Source organism: Eutrigla gurnardus (assembly GCF_963514095.1).
Source record: "Eutrigla gurnardus genome assembly, chromosome: 6".
Lineage (NCBI taxonomy): Eukaryota > Metazoa > Chordata > Actinopteri > Perciformes > Triglidae > Eutrigla > Eutrigla gurnardus.
In genome coordinates this window covers 20189173-20205306 of record NC_139920.1, presented here as the reverse complement: position 1 = coordinate 20205306, position 16134 = coordinate 20189173, and the positions used below count along the sequence as shown (strand labels likewise).

At 42.8% G+C, this 16134-nt stretch overlaps 1 protein-coding gene across 3 annotated transcripts; it reads left to right on the top strand.

The window, feature by feature from the left end:
* Nucleotides 1-86: 86 nt before the first annotated feature.
* On the top strand, nt 87-14020 carry tbc1d23 (TBC1 domain family, member 23; the record flags this gene model as incomplete). 3 transcript variants are annotated; one of them, XM_084011112.1, is made up of 19 exons in its annotated part: nt 87-124; nt 2374-2485; nt 3110-3215; nt 4840-5059; nt 5144-5267; nt 5378-5502; nt 5589-5635; nt 6101-6204; nt 6296-6418; nt 7021-7113; nt 7202-7372; nt 7725-7767; nt 8006-8112; nt 8194-8327; nt 8779-8823; nt 10718-10806; nt 11072-11207; nt 11291-11485; nt 11756-14019. In XM_084011112.1, 19 exons carry the CDS (start codon nt 87-89, stop codon nt 11838-11840), a joined length of 2097 nt encoding a protein of 698 aa, XP_083867238.1. In that variant the 3' UTR covers nt 11841-14019. The 3 variants fall into 3 exon arrangements, with proteins under 3 accessions (XP_083867238.1, XP_083867237.1, XP_083867239.1); XM_084011111.1 differs by having other exon boundaries at nt 8006-8327; nt 11756-14020; XM_084011113.1 differs by lacking the exon at nt 8779-8823.
* Between the last annotated feature and the right edge of the window lie 2114 nt (nt 14021-16134).

Sequence of the window (16134 nt, the reverse complement as noted above, 5' to 3'; positions counted from 1 at the left end):
TTGCGACACGTCGGCCTTGTTGACGGCATTTTGACGTGTCTCCGTCAACACACTCTACACACACACACACACACACACACACAACAATGGCGGATACCGTGGAGGAAGCGCTTCAGGGCAGCTGGTGAGACAATCTTCTGTCGGACTAACATCCCAACGGACGCGCTTTTCTCTACTATCTAACAGCCGTGTCCGTTTCACCGGACGTTGTTTTACGTGTAGAAGCTAACGTCGACGCTAGATGCTAACCGGAACCCAGTTTTTAGTGACCGTTTACTGGCCAGCGGGCCAGTAGCCAGCTAACGTTTGATTAGCCGAGTTGGTAGGGGTGCTGACAAATTAGCAGCCCCCGGTCATTCAATAGACCGACACAACCGAGCCGTGACGTAGGATCAGCGTATTTTATATTTACGTCACTTTATTTCTCGCATTGTCGCGTTTTAACGGTCGAAGCGTGTTAGCCAGTCGAGCTAACGATAACTAGCTTAACGGTTGAGTTTAGCCGGTGTTTCGCTGAGTTCTGCGTCCCCGTGTAAGCAGAGTCCAGCGGCGCCTCAACAACCCCGGATCAGGTCTGTTCCTCTAATACAGGACGCGGGTTTCATTTCTACTTTTATGTCAAACTTAATCTCTGATGTTCCGGTGAGTTTCATACAACAATTTAAGTTTGGAGATGTATATAATTATGTGAAAAGGAAAACATAAATATTTAATAATATAGGATCTAGGTTCTGTAGGTTCTATAGGTTCTGTATTGCTTTAAAAATGTTAATTCTCTTGTGGATCAACTTGTTCTTATGTAATCTAACCACTGCTGCGTCAACATTACATTACATTACATTACAAACAGACGGAGGCGGCTGTAGACCAGCAACTCCTGTGTTCTGAGAGGTTAAAATCAGTGTTTTTGTGAATGGAGTCTGGAGTAGTATAGTTAGTATACTGGAATCTGGTGCAAAACTACAGCTGGTTCCTGATGAAGTGAACCAGTAACATGATATGTGGAGTCAGTATGAAGCAAGTATCTGGAGACCTGGATTAGTCCAGACCTGAATCTGCTTACTGGGGCGGTGCAAAGACACTAAATAACTGGCGACAGTCAGGGAATGCTAAAACATGCACATATGACTCAAAGCAACCGGATATTATTATTATGACCTCATAACAGCAGGACTTAATTCTCAAAATCATATTATTTTGGTCTATTTTATTCTCTGGCTAAGTTGCTAGTTTTCTAAATAGTGATGTTAGTTTGTAGGTGTTATTGTTTGACTTTGGCGTTTTTAAAGGGTTAGTTCAGATTTACTAGAGTCACAATGTAACAGAGACTTACTAAGGATGGAGGCAGTGGTAGAACAGCTGTGTAGTAAAAACACTGGTTTTGTCAATGGAGTCTGGTGTCTCAGATCGCAGCGTATTGAGGCGTCTTCTGTCCGTGATTATGATGGGATATCCGTCTAAAAAAGCCTTGTGTCTTGAATGCAAAAATCAACGATGATGATGTTCAACTGCACGTGTCAGTTGGTTGCCGTGGTAATTTGTAGAACCACAAGTACGTGGGATTTTACGGTAAAGACATTAATTTATTTATCGATATCTATAAACATTTTGTCTACACGATGTCGTCTGTAGATATTAGTGCTCATAATAAGGAGTTGGCAGAGAGCAAATTGACAGCAGGCAGGAATAAAAACCATTAACGATGATGATGATGTAGACTGCATTCCACTTAGGGGAGGTCCTGGTGTAACACATCCTGGGACACTTAATGGAACTCAGCCCTCGTTGTTGTTATTAATTATTCATTATTAATTTTACTGCCTTTCTTGCTATGGCGAGTCAAAATGTAGTTGATGGTTTGTTGTTTATCAGATATAATCTTTATCACTTTGTTGTTTAATTACTCGATTTAAGCCACAAATCTCTTCAGAAGCAGCACGGCAACATGTGTCATCATTCACAGCATGAATACACATGACTGCTCATAAGATATTACGGTGAGGAACGGATTTTAGTGCGATTTAAAAAAAAATGTTGATCGTGGTGAGTTTCCGTTATTGAGATAATCATAAATATCATCGCACGAGTGATTTGAAAAAGCTGTTTAGCTCGTTATCATGGAAGAGACATGAAAAAATTAGAGCCTGGTTTAAAAAAATAGGCCTCCAGGAATGATCAGAAATATTTTATTTATACATTTATACATTATGTATTATTTGTCTTTAAAGATCTTCACAAAAAAAAAAGTTTTCTAATACCTGAGATGCAATAAAAATGTTAGGATTTCACACACAAGAAGTTGTGTTCTTGCGATCATTTATCACGTTTACTGTTGTTAACCTATGTAATTGTGTGCTGGCGGGGCCTCCTCAGGGACCAGGATCTGGCCGAGGCTCTGGACTCGGGCAGCTCCGACATGGAGATGGAGAGAGGCGTGATCCAGGTCCAGCAGCATTCAGCCCAACACAGGGCCAAGATGTGGAAGGTGAGGAGCCGGACGGCTTCACTTATCACATGACTGTAGTCTGAAACACAGTTGGTTATTAGTTATGAGTCCACGTTAGAGTCCCCATCAAAGTCCCCGCAGAGTGTATGTGTTGCTAGAGTCCCCTGCTAGAGTCCCTGTCAGAGTCCTGCTGTAGTGGTTGAGGTTACTCGTCAGGTACAAGTCCACAGACTGGAAAGACCAACACCTCCATGAATGTAAACGGAGACACTCCCACCGTTCAGCCCGTCTGTTAGAGTCACATACCTGCAGCATAGTTCATTAATGATGTGGACTAGCAGCTCTACTTTGGACAAGTACTACTTACTACAGTAGATGGAGTTTGGGAGCAAAGCGATGTACTGCTGTGGATGTATTTTAGGCAGCTAAAATAATCACAATATCGGTGGTAGTCGTTGCTTCCAATGATTCTTATCTGGTGAAGAACTACAGCCGGGTCGTTTTGTTGATTGTTGTTTTTTTGTCCCCTGAATATCACAAGTAACATGAAGCCACACAGCTGCACGTCTATAGATCCGCTGACTGCAGATCAGGTCTTATTCTGCATGTCTCTCTTCCTCATAGCTGCATGTTGAGCTGTGATTCCTTTTGTCTCGTTGGCAGATCGCTCTGAATGTCTCGGGGAAAGGAGACAGCCTGTCCCCCTGGGACGGCGTCCTGGACCTCCCAGAACAGACCCTCATTCACAACCGCAGTCAGCAGCTGATCGGTGAGTAAACACGCGTGCCCTCTAATTCCTGCACACAATCCTGGATTAGTGCAAGAAAAGCAGACGGTCAGCACCTTTTCAGCAGCTAGTTCAGCTCCAACGTGAGAAAACGTGTCACACATGACTGTAACTCGTTTTTTTTTGTTGTTTTTTTTACTTTATTTGTCAAGGGTTAATGTGGAACATTAATTATTCAGAAAATAAAAAGATGCCTGCACCAGATTTAGTTAAATACATTTTCATCTGTATATACAAGAAGATACAGTACACAATAAAATACAAATACGCTATAGGTAGACACAAAAACAACAAAGTACTCACAAAACGAATAACACCCTACACAACAACGGTACACAATATAAAATGCACTAAAGATGAGAAGAGATATTCTGTACTATGAACGTGATAAACAATTAAATACACGGTACACACTCTACAATCTATTTGAATATAGAGCAATATTTATGTGGAATACACAATGTAATTTTTTACATGTAATACTCACACTATAGAATACACTAAGAAAGTTGGTGCTTGCTGTCAGCTTTATGTGAAGTGTCTGTTTCATTTAGTTTGTTGGTTCCTGATTAAGACTCGAGACCAGGACAGACCTTCGTGCTAATCCCAGCTAGGCCTGTTCGATTAATCGATTTTAAATCGTAATCGCGATTATGTAGTTAGGACGATGTTAAAAACGTGAAGCTCGTAAAATCGATTTTTTAGTTAAGTTAAAGTTCTGCACTTTATTCATTCATTTTTGTTTAATGGACACATCTTAAGATACATGTGAAAGTGAGGTTTTTATCTTAATCCCAAAGGGATTGTTTTTTTTTTTTTTGTTTACAAGAGGTCTACAAGAAGATAACATGGAGCAAAGCCAGATGGCAAAAGTTCATTAATTGTTCTTTATATTAATCCCTTGAGGGATTTTTTGTTTAATAAGAGCGAGGTTTGCACTCAAATCCCAATGGGGAAATTATTTGCAAAATGTTCAATAAAAAACAGCATATTTGAAATAATTTCTTTGCCTTTTGTCATTTCACAAAATAATCGTAATCGTAATCGAAAATCGGATTTTGAGAGAAGAAAATCGAGATTTAATTTTTGGGCAAAATCGAACAGCCCTAATCCCAGCTATCTTAGCCTGATCTCTGTACGACGCCGTGCAGCTTTAAACACAAATCTACAGACGAGTGGGACAGGAAATATGTGAATGTGGATTTAAAAATGTGAACGAAGCTTTAAATCTCCAACCTTTTTCCATCTCAGAGCTGATTGGATTAAATTAAAGTGTGTTAAAATCATTTCTGTCTTCCTTTTATGGTCTTTTAAATACAGTTTAAACATAGGCAAAGGGTTTTTTGTGTTTAATTACTGAGCCTACCCATACACTTACCCATTCATAAAGAAAATAGAATAAATGTATGCCTTTTATTGGCCTGCTTATGTCCTGCATCACAATCATTTTGTGTCAGAAGAGAGGTGGGACGTCTGTGAATTTGATTGGATAGACATTTGAGCAGGTTAACAGGGTGGTTTATGGGTAGTGAGCGACTGGTACCTCTTCGTTGGAGACCTTCTTCTTGTCGTGACCGTGGACGTCCGCTCTCCTCCCTGTGTGTAGATCAGCTGGACGCGTCGGAGGAGGAAGAGGAGGAGGCGGAGCGGCGTGACATGGTGTCCGACGTGGAGTCGGTCATCACGTTCTACTGCAAGTCCAGAAACATCTTGTTCACGCCGGAGCTGAGCTGGCCTCACCTGCTCAAACCGCTGCTGGGCCTGCAGCTTCCCCGCAGCGACCTCTACAACTGCTTCTACGCCATCATGAACAAACACATCCCCAGGTGAGCCTAGTAACGGGCCTGTCTCGCTTCCATGGTAACGGCGGGGGAGAGATGGAGGACTGACTTGTAAATGTGTGCTTTCAGGGACTGCGTGGCGAGCGGCCGACCCTTCCACCTCTACAGACTCCTGCTGCAGTACCACGAGCCGGAGCTCTGCTCCTTCCTGGACACCAAGAAGATCACGCCCGACTCCTACGCCATCAACTGGGTACGCTTTCACGCCACGCCCCCTCTGACCTGCTACTCCAGACGTCGCCTTAACCGGCTGCTTTCCACCGTTTATTCTCCATTGAATTTTCATGTGTTTCGCCTCCACAGATGGGCAGTCTGTTCTCCAGCCACTGCCCCCCCGACGTCACCCAGACCCTGTGGGACTGCTACCTCCAGCAGGCCGACCCCTTCCTCATCTTCTTCCTCATGCTCATCATCCTCGTCAACGCCAAGTATGCAGCAGCGGCTGAAACCCGCACGTCGCCTCACTAACGAACCTTGAATGTGAACTGTGACTTATCTTCTGTTTGACCCTCAGAGAGGCCATCCTGTCACAAGAGTGTCAGAGCAGAGAAGACATCATCAGTAAGTCTGACCTGCTGTCATGTTGAGGGTTGGTACGGGTGCTGGAAATCCTTGAAAACACTTGAATTTTAGTGTGTTTTTTTCAAGGTTTGAAATGTGCTTGGATTTAGAATAAAGTGCTTGAAATGTATGTTCTATGTGATGGCAGATCTCCATATTTGATATTTGTCTGAACAGCATTTTCTGACATTTCTGCATGAAAAATGACTTTTCACGATGAACAGCTGATCAAACTAGTTGGTGATTATATTTCTGTGGATCTGTTAGTGGAATTAGTTTTCCTGCAATAATAAGTAGACTGAATACTGAGAATTTTGTTTACAAATCTGTAGTTGTAGCTGGAAGGGGCTGGAAAAGCATGAAAATGCACCTTGAAATGCTTGAAAAGTGCTTGACTTTGGAGAAGGTGTAGGTTATGTCTGTGGGTTGAACTCTGCAGCTGAACCTGGTTTGTCTTGGGGACAGAAATGCTGGAGGCATCCCCGTCTCACCTGGACTCGGAGGACATAGAGGACTTGTTCTCTCTGGCGCAGTATTACCAGAGCAAGACGCCACTGTCGCTCCGGAAGGTGAGACGGCGTGTTAGTGTTGGACTCGCGTGGAGTCCAACAGAGGACTCATTATTTGCTCTTCCCCCCCCCCCCCCCCCCACCCTGCTAGATGAACCAGAATCTGTTTGGCAGCAGCCTGGTGGCTCTGAAGGAAGAGGACACTGATCTGAGTCAGGCTCTGTGTCTCCCCGTGTCGGTCCCAGAGATCCTGCAGGCCAACCAGCTGCAGCAGGTCAGTCCGTCTGTCCACCGGAGGGAAGATGAGATGATGTCACAATTAGTTATTTTTAGTTTCTGTCATCGTGGCTGAAGTCTGTGAGGTCGGACCGCGTAGATCAGAGGTCTTCAACGTTTTCAGGCCAAGGACCCCCCAAAGCTGATATAGACCCCTATTACCTATCATATAAAACTATGTTGCTTATTAAACCGGGTCAATAATAATGTGTAGAGCAGCCTATAGTGCCATGTATAACAGTACTTTGTAATGATGTATGTATACAATGCTAATCCATTCAAATAATAATTGTTGACAGATTCATATTTTAATTCTATTTTGACATTTCTACATCACAATTTCTCTACATAATATAAAACAAACAGGAAGATTAATCTTAACGTGTATTTTTGGACATATTTAAATTTTTGGAAGAAAAATAATTTCGGAGACCCCCTGCAGTAGCTCTGCAGACCCCCTAGGGGTCCCGACCCCCCCGTTGAAGATCTCTGGTGAAGACGGTAATAAACGGTTTAGCAGGTGCATGATGCAACATGATGCACCTGTAGTCAGTTTTTCGTGGGGTTCCTGATGGTGATGATGATGTGTTTTCCCTTCAGGACGGCGTACGGTTCTTCGTGGTGGATTGCCGGCCGGCGGAGCAGTACAACGCCGGGCATCTCTCCACGGCCTTCCACCTGGACTCTGACCTGGTGAGGACACCATGTTGGTTCTGTGTTAGAACCTGGAGGATGTCGGTTCTGTGTTACAGGTTAACGGGTGTGTTTGTTCTCCTCACAGATGCTCCAGAACCCGTCTGAGTTCTCCCTCTCCGTGAAGTCCCTGTTGGAGGCTCAGAAACAGTCTCTGGAGTCGGGCTCCATCGCCAGCGGGGAGCACCTGTGCTTCATGGGCAGTGGGAGGGAGGAGGAGGACATGTACATGAACATGGTGCTGGCCCATTTCCTGCAGGTACGGCACGAGAGGAGGAAGCGAAACCAGGAACGTTCCTCTCATGCTGCATTCACACCAAGCAAAGCAAAGTTTTCACACAGTGCGATGTACAAAGCAGCAATAGTGGTGATTTCAGCCGTGATGGAGGAAACCTGGTTGGGGTCTATGTGGAGGCAAGCCCCACCTCCTCTCTGGTGCCAAGCCCAGCCTCCTCCACAGTGCTAAACCCCGCCTCCTCCCTGCGGCGTCTTGAGACGTGAATAAACAAATACGAAACTTTGCTTCGTGTTTGGTGTGAACACAGCGTTTTCCCCCACAATTCATGTGTTCTTCGTCAACATGTTTGTCAAATAAAGGTTTTCTGTTCCAGAAAAACAAAGAATACGTCAGCATCGCTAAAGGAGGTTTTATGGGTAAGTAGGTGAATGTGAGAATACTGAGACCTTCAGGACCAGACGACTAAAACTCTGTAGATCCACAACTAAGCTCTGTAGATCTACAACTGAAACTCTCTAGACTGTAAAACTGTGTGTTCTTACCTCATCAGAATGATGTCGTCTGGTTCTGTGGTTTACATTTAAAGCACCTTTTACACCTCTGGCCCCCTGGTTGGATATGAAGTGAAACCTGACGGATGTTTGTGTGTTTCAGCGCTGCAGAAACATCTGGTGGACATGAACATCGAGGGTCTGGACTCGTCGTACCTCCACTGGATCGTCAGCACGTCGGGCTCCCACAGCAGCCTCAGCTCTGCCGACGTACGGAACACAAACACCTTCACAGACCAGCAGTTTGACTTCCTTCACGTTCTCACGTCTTCTTCTCCTCCTCCGTTCCAGGGAGAGTCGCCCGGCGATGGCAAAGGCGTCAAGTCTCTGGTCAACAAGATGACGTTCGCTCTGAAGTCCAAGTCTGTGAACGTGAAAGAGAAGATGATCAGCTTCATCGAGAACACGTCCACACCTGTCGACAGGTGAGCTGGTTCCTCCTCGGGATCTCCAGCAGACCTCCATAACCCCCCCCCCCCCCCCCCCCCCCATCCTCCTCAAGCTTTTATTCTTTATTTTAAAGGCCTTGCTTTAAGTCAAGTAGTAGAAATAAAAATGTAATTAATTTATACAGAAAATAAATATTCTGTATAATATTCCCCCCCGAAAAAAGCACTTCTATGTTCTTACCTATAGCACTTTGATCATAGCACTGTTGTTCTCAAGGTATCCTTGCTGAACAGCTACTACTTTACTCAGACGAGGACCTAACACTTCTTTCTATTTTTTTCTCTCTTACTTTATCGGCAAAGATATGTTGTGGTTTCTTTCTTTTGACAAATGTACTTTGGGGAAAAGCGTCTGCCAAATGCCCTAAATGTAAAATGTAAATGTAAACTGACATTCAGTTTGACCTTGTGCCTTATTCTACGCTAGAATGTCTTTCAATCTGCCGTGGCCAGAGAAGGCGGTCCCAGATCGGTAAGAGCTCCAGCTGTTTGTCACCAGCATGCCCACCGGCCAAAGAGCCACGCCGGCCGTAGGAGGCGGTCAGCCAGTGCCACATTTACGCATGCTTACTCTATCCGCTAGGGCTGCACGATATCGGAACAAAGGAATTTTCTATTTTACTTCAATTGCATCAATTTGATTCACATTGAGAGCGTAATTAAGAGACTAGACCGCAGACTGTATATTAAAAGTAGCACATTTTTGCCACCAGCAACGTAGCTTACTGCATTAGTAGTGTGGTAGTGACCTGTCAGTCAGCAGGTAAGCCCCGCCCCTAAAGTATCCCCTGCTTTCTGGTCTGTTGGACTCTAAATGGACCATAATGTACTTAATGAACATCATGCTGGATTGAAGAAGACTTGAAACTAGCGATTGAGACCATAAACTTACTTTACAATGTTTACTGTGATAATAAATGAAGAGAGAAGTAGGCTTATTTTCTCATAGACTTCTATACAATCAGAGAGGAGTCGCCCCCTGGTGGCCAGCAGAGAGAATGCAGCTTTAAGGCACTTCAGCGTCGGCTTCACTTTTCAAAACCAGAAGGTTGCCGTAGATGCATAAAGCAGGTTAACCTGATGACGAGAGGCTCCTCCCACTTACAGTAAAACATCTGTAGCTGTAGGCTGTAGGTGTTTGATCACTAATACTGGATGAGTCATGAACAAGAGGATCATGGGAGTTTTCCTTTGTAACAAGCAGCTAAATAAGCGTAGCGACGTGTTTGACTTCAACGTCACGCTTCCTGTCATGTGACTGTTGTGCACATCGTGCTAGACTAGACATCGTGCTTACTGGACTAGACATCGTGCTTACTGGACTAGACATCGTGCTTACTGGACTAGACATCGTGCTTACTGGACTAGACATCATGCTTACTGGACTAGACATCGTGCTTACTGGACTAGACATCGTGCTTACTGGACTAGACATCATGCTTACTGGACTAGACATCGTGCTTACTGGACTAGACATCATGCTTACTGGACTAGACATCATGCTTACTGGACTAGACATCGTGCTTACTGGACTAGACATTGTGCTTACTGGACTAGACATCGTGCTTACTGGACTAGACATCATGCTTACTGGACTAGACATCATGCTTACTGGACTAGACATCGTGCTTACTGGACTAGACATTGTGCTTACTGGACTAGACATCGTGCTTACTGGACTAGACATCGTGCTTACTGGACTAGACATCATGCTTACTGGACTAGGTATCGTGCTAACTGGACTAGGTATCGTGCTAACAAGATTAGACATCGTGCTTACTGGACTAGACATCATGCTTACTGGACTAGATATCGTGCTAACTGGACTAGGTATTGTGCTAACGAGATTAGACATCGTGCTAACTGGACTAGACATCATGTTTACTGGACTAGATATCGTGCAGCCCTAACTTCAGCATCTCCCACTCATGTAACGTCCGAGACATTGAGATCCGTCTTCATGCTTCACTAACCACAATCAGTTTCACCTCTGAAGCTGCCGACGCCTTTCGGGAGCGTAACCTTGACAACGACTGAGGTGAAATTTTCCCTTCACTGCTGTTTGCTTAGAGACGCCACTTTCCATTCCATCGCTCTCTCAGATGATAGGCGGGGCTACGCAGAACCAACCACAACAAACACAAACAAGCCGTGATTGACTGCCACCAGCCCTGAATATCATGAACTGACTAATCACCCTCTTTCTTTGTAGTTTAGCAGCGTAACAGGGCCATAGTGGGCTAACAAGGTCTTCATGCCATCGCTATCTTTGTGCAACCCTATCATTACATTAACGTATGTTCACGTCCTTCGCTCGCCGCCGCCGCGGCGCTCTAAGTCGCTCTGTTTTTGTGTCCCGTCTGCAGACACGTGAGCAGCAGCGACCGGGTCGGCAAACCGTACCGGGGAGTGAAGCCGGTCTTCAGCATCGGGGACGAAGAGGAGTACGATACAGGTAAAGCGTATGGAAGACTAACGCTGCCACGCCTGGGAGACGAAAAAATAGATTAGTGTCATAACATGAAACGTAAAATATTTTCACATTATGATATGCAAAGCACTAGAGAGGAGTCGCCCCCTGGTGGCCAGCAGGGAGAATGACAGTTATAACAGATTTTCTTTTTTCTAGCATAGCAGAAATCCTTATCTGTAAAAGTGTCATGCCGCAACATTTTAAAAGTGACTTCTGTATGACACCTTTTTTTATTTTATTTTGAAAGATGAGATCGACAGCTCGTCCATGTCAGACGATGACAGGAAGGAGATTGTCAACGTCCAGACCTGGACCAACAAACCAGACGTAAAGCATCACATTCCCTGCAACGAGGTGAAGGAGACGGGTCACATGTTCCCCAGGTGAGTCACGGACCCAGAACCACAGACCACGAGTCCTCAAGTCCAGGACTCGTAGCCCTAACTTGCGTCTGCTGTTCTTCCAGCCACCTGCTGATTACGGCGACCCACATGTACTGCCTGCGGGAGATCGCCTCCAGGAAGGGCTTCGCCTACATCCAGTCCAGACAGGCGCTGAACTCGGTGGTGAAGATCACGTCAAAGAAGAAGCACCCGGAGCTGATCACGTTCAAGTTCGGCAGCAACAACGCTGCTGGGGTCGAGATCTCGGCAGTCGAGAGGTGCTCGTCTGCAGATGTAGCATGCAGTACAACATTTCAAGCTGTCATTTAAAAAAAAAAAAAAAAAACTAGTGTCACGTGAACTTCAGCGGAGGAAAATTCACATTTGTAGCTTTAAAGTCGAGCTGAAATTTACATCACATCCCCGGGATTATTGTTCACCTATTTAACAACACATGCTGGGAAATAATTTTTATCTCATTTATTTTTTTGAGATATTATTAATAAGTTATTAATAATAACATATTTTTTCTTCTTCTCTCCTTTCAGATATTTGATACCCAACGCCGGCGACGCCACCAAGGTCATCAAGCAGCAGATCATGAAAGTCCTGGACGCTCTGGAGAGCTCGTAGAGGGAGAGCACCGGGTCCTGGACCGGGTCCTGGACCGTGACACTAACTGTAAGGAGAGTCTCTTGTCTGCTGAGAGTGAACCCTCACCCCCGGTCGTCCCCCGGTGTGTCTCTGCTGTCCCCCGGTCGCCCCCCTCTGCTGGACGGCCCGGTTCAGTGTTGACTGTGAAGCATGTCTGTGGGACTCGGTGGACTCGCCGCCGGCTGCAGGACTGAGGGACGGACTGTGTGTGTTGAGTCCTCCAGCCTCTCTCTCTCTCTTACGTTAACTTAAAGATATATATCAGTTAAACTGTATGTTCGTCTTCATCGTTTGATCTCATCGCCGTACAATTCTACTTTGGCAACTTCCCTCTGGCCTTAAAGGAGAAGCGTACTGACCCACCTGTGCATCACTACATGACTGACTTCCTCCTTTAAAGGGTAGTTAGAAGTACTTGTACACAGTCAGTGTATTATTACAGCAGAGGTCATTTGGGAGCAGAGTAATGTGCTGCTGTGGATGTATTTTAGACTAATATCAGTGTAAGTTGGAGCTATATTTATATTCTTATTATATTTTCACCAATTTATGTTGCTGTCAGAGCTTTCTGATAAGGAACTGAAGCTGTAATCTCTTCTCTCTCCAAACCCACCAGACTCCATTCACTAAAACAGTGATTTAACCTCTGAGAATACAGGAGTTGCTGGTCTGCCACCAAGGGTTGCTCTACAACAATGATCACAAAGTTGCCAGATCTTGTTGCCAGAGTGTGCTGCTGAGAAGGTCTCAACCAAAGTTGACTTCCTCCTGTTTGTCTGAAACATGTCGTTTTCAGAAGATATGAGGCATGTTTTAAATTCACTGTTTTTGTGAATGGAGTCTGGTGGGTTTGGCGAGAGGAGAGATAACGGATTCAGTTCCCCGTCAGAAAGAAAAGAATCATTACACTGATATTAATAGTGTTAGGAGTGTAACATACGTCCACAACAGCCCTTTACTTTGCTCCCAAACTCCATCTATGTACTAATACACCAACTGTTTACAAGTACTTCTAAACATCACACAACTATCACTTTTAAACATCTCAATTCTAACTCATTTGTTTGATGGTGTTGCTCCTCAGTCGTATCTCTTTACAAGAACATGAGTCGGCAAACATTAACATGCACATCCCCTCCAAAAAACACATTTTTGTTGGCACATGAGTCGGGTTTCCTACTGCGACACCACTTTTTGATAACTTTTGATTTTCCAGCAGGCCGCCTTAAATATAAACTATTTGAGGGTGTTTATAAAAAGTTGTGTGTATATATATATATATATATTGTGTAAACTGCTCTATAACAGCACAGATATTTGCAATGTCATGTTGAAAGCGTGTCCCGATAGTGAATGGAAACTGACTCCTAAACGGACATTCCCCTTCTTTTCTTTTTCTTTTCGAGTTCCTTGGAGATAATTTATTCTTTGCTTTTCAACCTGGTGTCATGGCCGTCTGATGTAGTTCTCCTGTGGACTACATTCGTGTTACAACAGGAGCTTCGGTGGGTGTCGATATTATGAGCACTGAAGTGTTTTTACTATTCAGATATAGTTGGAACTGATTTTCTGGGACAGTGTATTCGGGCCGTTGTAGGTAAAAATGTTTAATAAAATGTTTCAAACGGCCGGAGGAGGGGGGTAATATTCGTAGAAAATCTAAAACCTTTCCCGAATAAAGTCAAAAATTTAGGAGAAAAATATAACTCAAGTGGTACATTTCTGAGAAAAACTCACAAATTTACTAGAAAAACTTTGATGACCTCACCAAATGATACTTTGCAATCGGATTTAGCAATAAGGAAATACTCACAATTTTAGCTCTGAATCACCAGATTATCGTCAGCATAAGGAATTGAGACACACACAAAAATCTCGCAAATGTATGACTTTATAATCTAAGATAATATCTTCTTTTTTTTTTGCAAGTCTACGACGTTAATCACAGAAAATATATCCGTGTTTTTTTCGCAAATCTAATATCAGGGTTTTTTCTTCTTAAATTTCCAATTTAAATCACAGAAAATATCAGGGTTTTTTTAAGCAAACCTATGACTTTAATCACAGAAAATAACTGGGTTTTTTTTTCTTCTTAAATTTACTATTTAAATCACAGAAAATATGTTGTTTTTTTTATTTATGACTTTATTCACAGAAAATATCGGGGGGGGGGGGGGGGGGGGTTTCTTAAATTTACAACTTTATTTACAGAAAATGTCAGTTTTTTTTCCGTTAAATCTATGACTTTAATCGCGGATAATATCCCCCCCAAAAAAATTCTTCTTCATTTTCTTAAATGTGCGACTTCACAAAACATCCAAGTAGTTTTTTCTCAGAAATGTACCACTTTAATCTTGCAAATTCTGTGAGTTTTTCCCCCCGGAATATTGCTCCCCCAGACCTTTCTAGGCTCTGTTTCTTTTAATATATATTTTTCCCTACATTGGACCCTAACACTCTGACAGATGCAGCTTTGAAAGGAACCATCATGTAAAAAAGCCAAGTCATCATATATCTGTGTTTTGGAGTTTGTGGTAGTCGAGTGCACACCGAGCAGCTTTAGCTTCCACTGTTGCCTTTCAACCTCATGCCGATGATGATGATGTGTGACAGTGGCAACACATCGCAGTATGTTTGCTGCTTCTCTAATTTAAAACTTGTCGCATTGTTCTCGCTGAACTCTGCGTTGAAGTCGAGTCATGTAGGTTTAATATGACGCAGCACCTTTCAGGTTCTGGTTATCTCATCTTTATTTTCACGTTGAAGGAGAGAAACGTGATAACAAACAGCATATTTTGGATGTCGGCTCAAAAACTAAAACTTGAATTGAAGACTGATAAATTTACGACGCCGTGTTACGGTCAAAGGTTAAAGATTAAAAATGACGGAGCTGGGGAGGGAGGCGTAATTTCCGAGAAAATCCTCAGAATTTACCAGATAAATTGTAAATGTGAAAAAATCTCAGCATTAAAAATTGGATTATAATCAGAAATTTCTGAGAAAAAAAGAAATTCTCTGATTAAAGTCAAAATGTTATAAGTGAAAAACCTGGGAAATGTTTTGTGATGAAAAGGATGGCATCTGAGCAAGGAAATTATTTACATAAATAAATACTAATATATGATTTATGAGTTTAAAATCTCAGAGATGATTAAAGATTAGCCTCAGAGAATATCAGATATATTTTGTCACATTTGTCTTCTTCCTCCGTTCCCCGTCTCCATCCTCACTCTTTTATTTTAATTTGTTAATCCCTTAGAATGACCGCAATACGCCGCCGTATAGCCTAAATCTGGTCTTTCTCCGCTCCGTTCCTGTGTAACCCGGCGTCGGGCTAAACTTCAGTGATATTTCCTCAGTATTGACTGGAACATCCTCGAGGGGGGGTCGTGATGTCATCTGGTGACATCCGGCGGTGATGTTGCCACTAGTCGAAAACGCAACATGTCTACAAGTGTAATTTGCACCTTACTGTACTGCTATTATTTTCTAAGCGTCTCTGTTTTTAATAAATGGAGATTACTCGACTGCAGCTGTGGAAGAATCCTGATTTTCATTATGTGATGAGTATGTCAATTATTCATTAAAATAGGTTTAGTTATAATACAACAGCGTTAACAGAGCATTAAACTGTTTCCTGTGTTGGAAAGTAGCAAAAAATTACTGTTGTGTATTAAAATGAGAACCTCAAATAGAATGTAACTGTGTACATTTACTCAAGTACTCTATTTAAGATGTACTTATACTCCACAACATTTCAGAAAAGGAAATATTGTTCTTTCATTTGACACAAGAACTTATAATTATTAATACACATTAGTATGGAGTGGGAGTATTGTGAGTATTCATGTATTTATGAGTGATAAAAACAGATTATAATATTCTATAAATACACTTTGATAGAGCCATTCTGCATAATGTGTAATTTCTACCTGCTGTGTTTTATAACATTTAAGAATAAGGTAAGTTACAAGTGGACGGGGTTTTGATTAAGTTACTGAGGACTTATTAAGTAAGTCATATTTTGTTTATCAGACGATAAAATTACTGGATTTTTAATAAATTACATTTAAAAAAAACAAAACATTTGGCATATATTTTTTAGACAATATCCGGTACAAACATTAAAAATGACAATTCCATGTAGTGTGAATAATCAGCACATTCAGAATGATCCAGGGCTCTCAAGTTTTTAACTTGGTTCAGAGTGAGATTTTGGCTGAAGCTTATTTCTCGCATTGTCAAAGTATGTTATTGAACGCAGAAAAAGTCC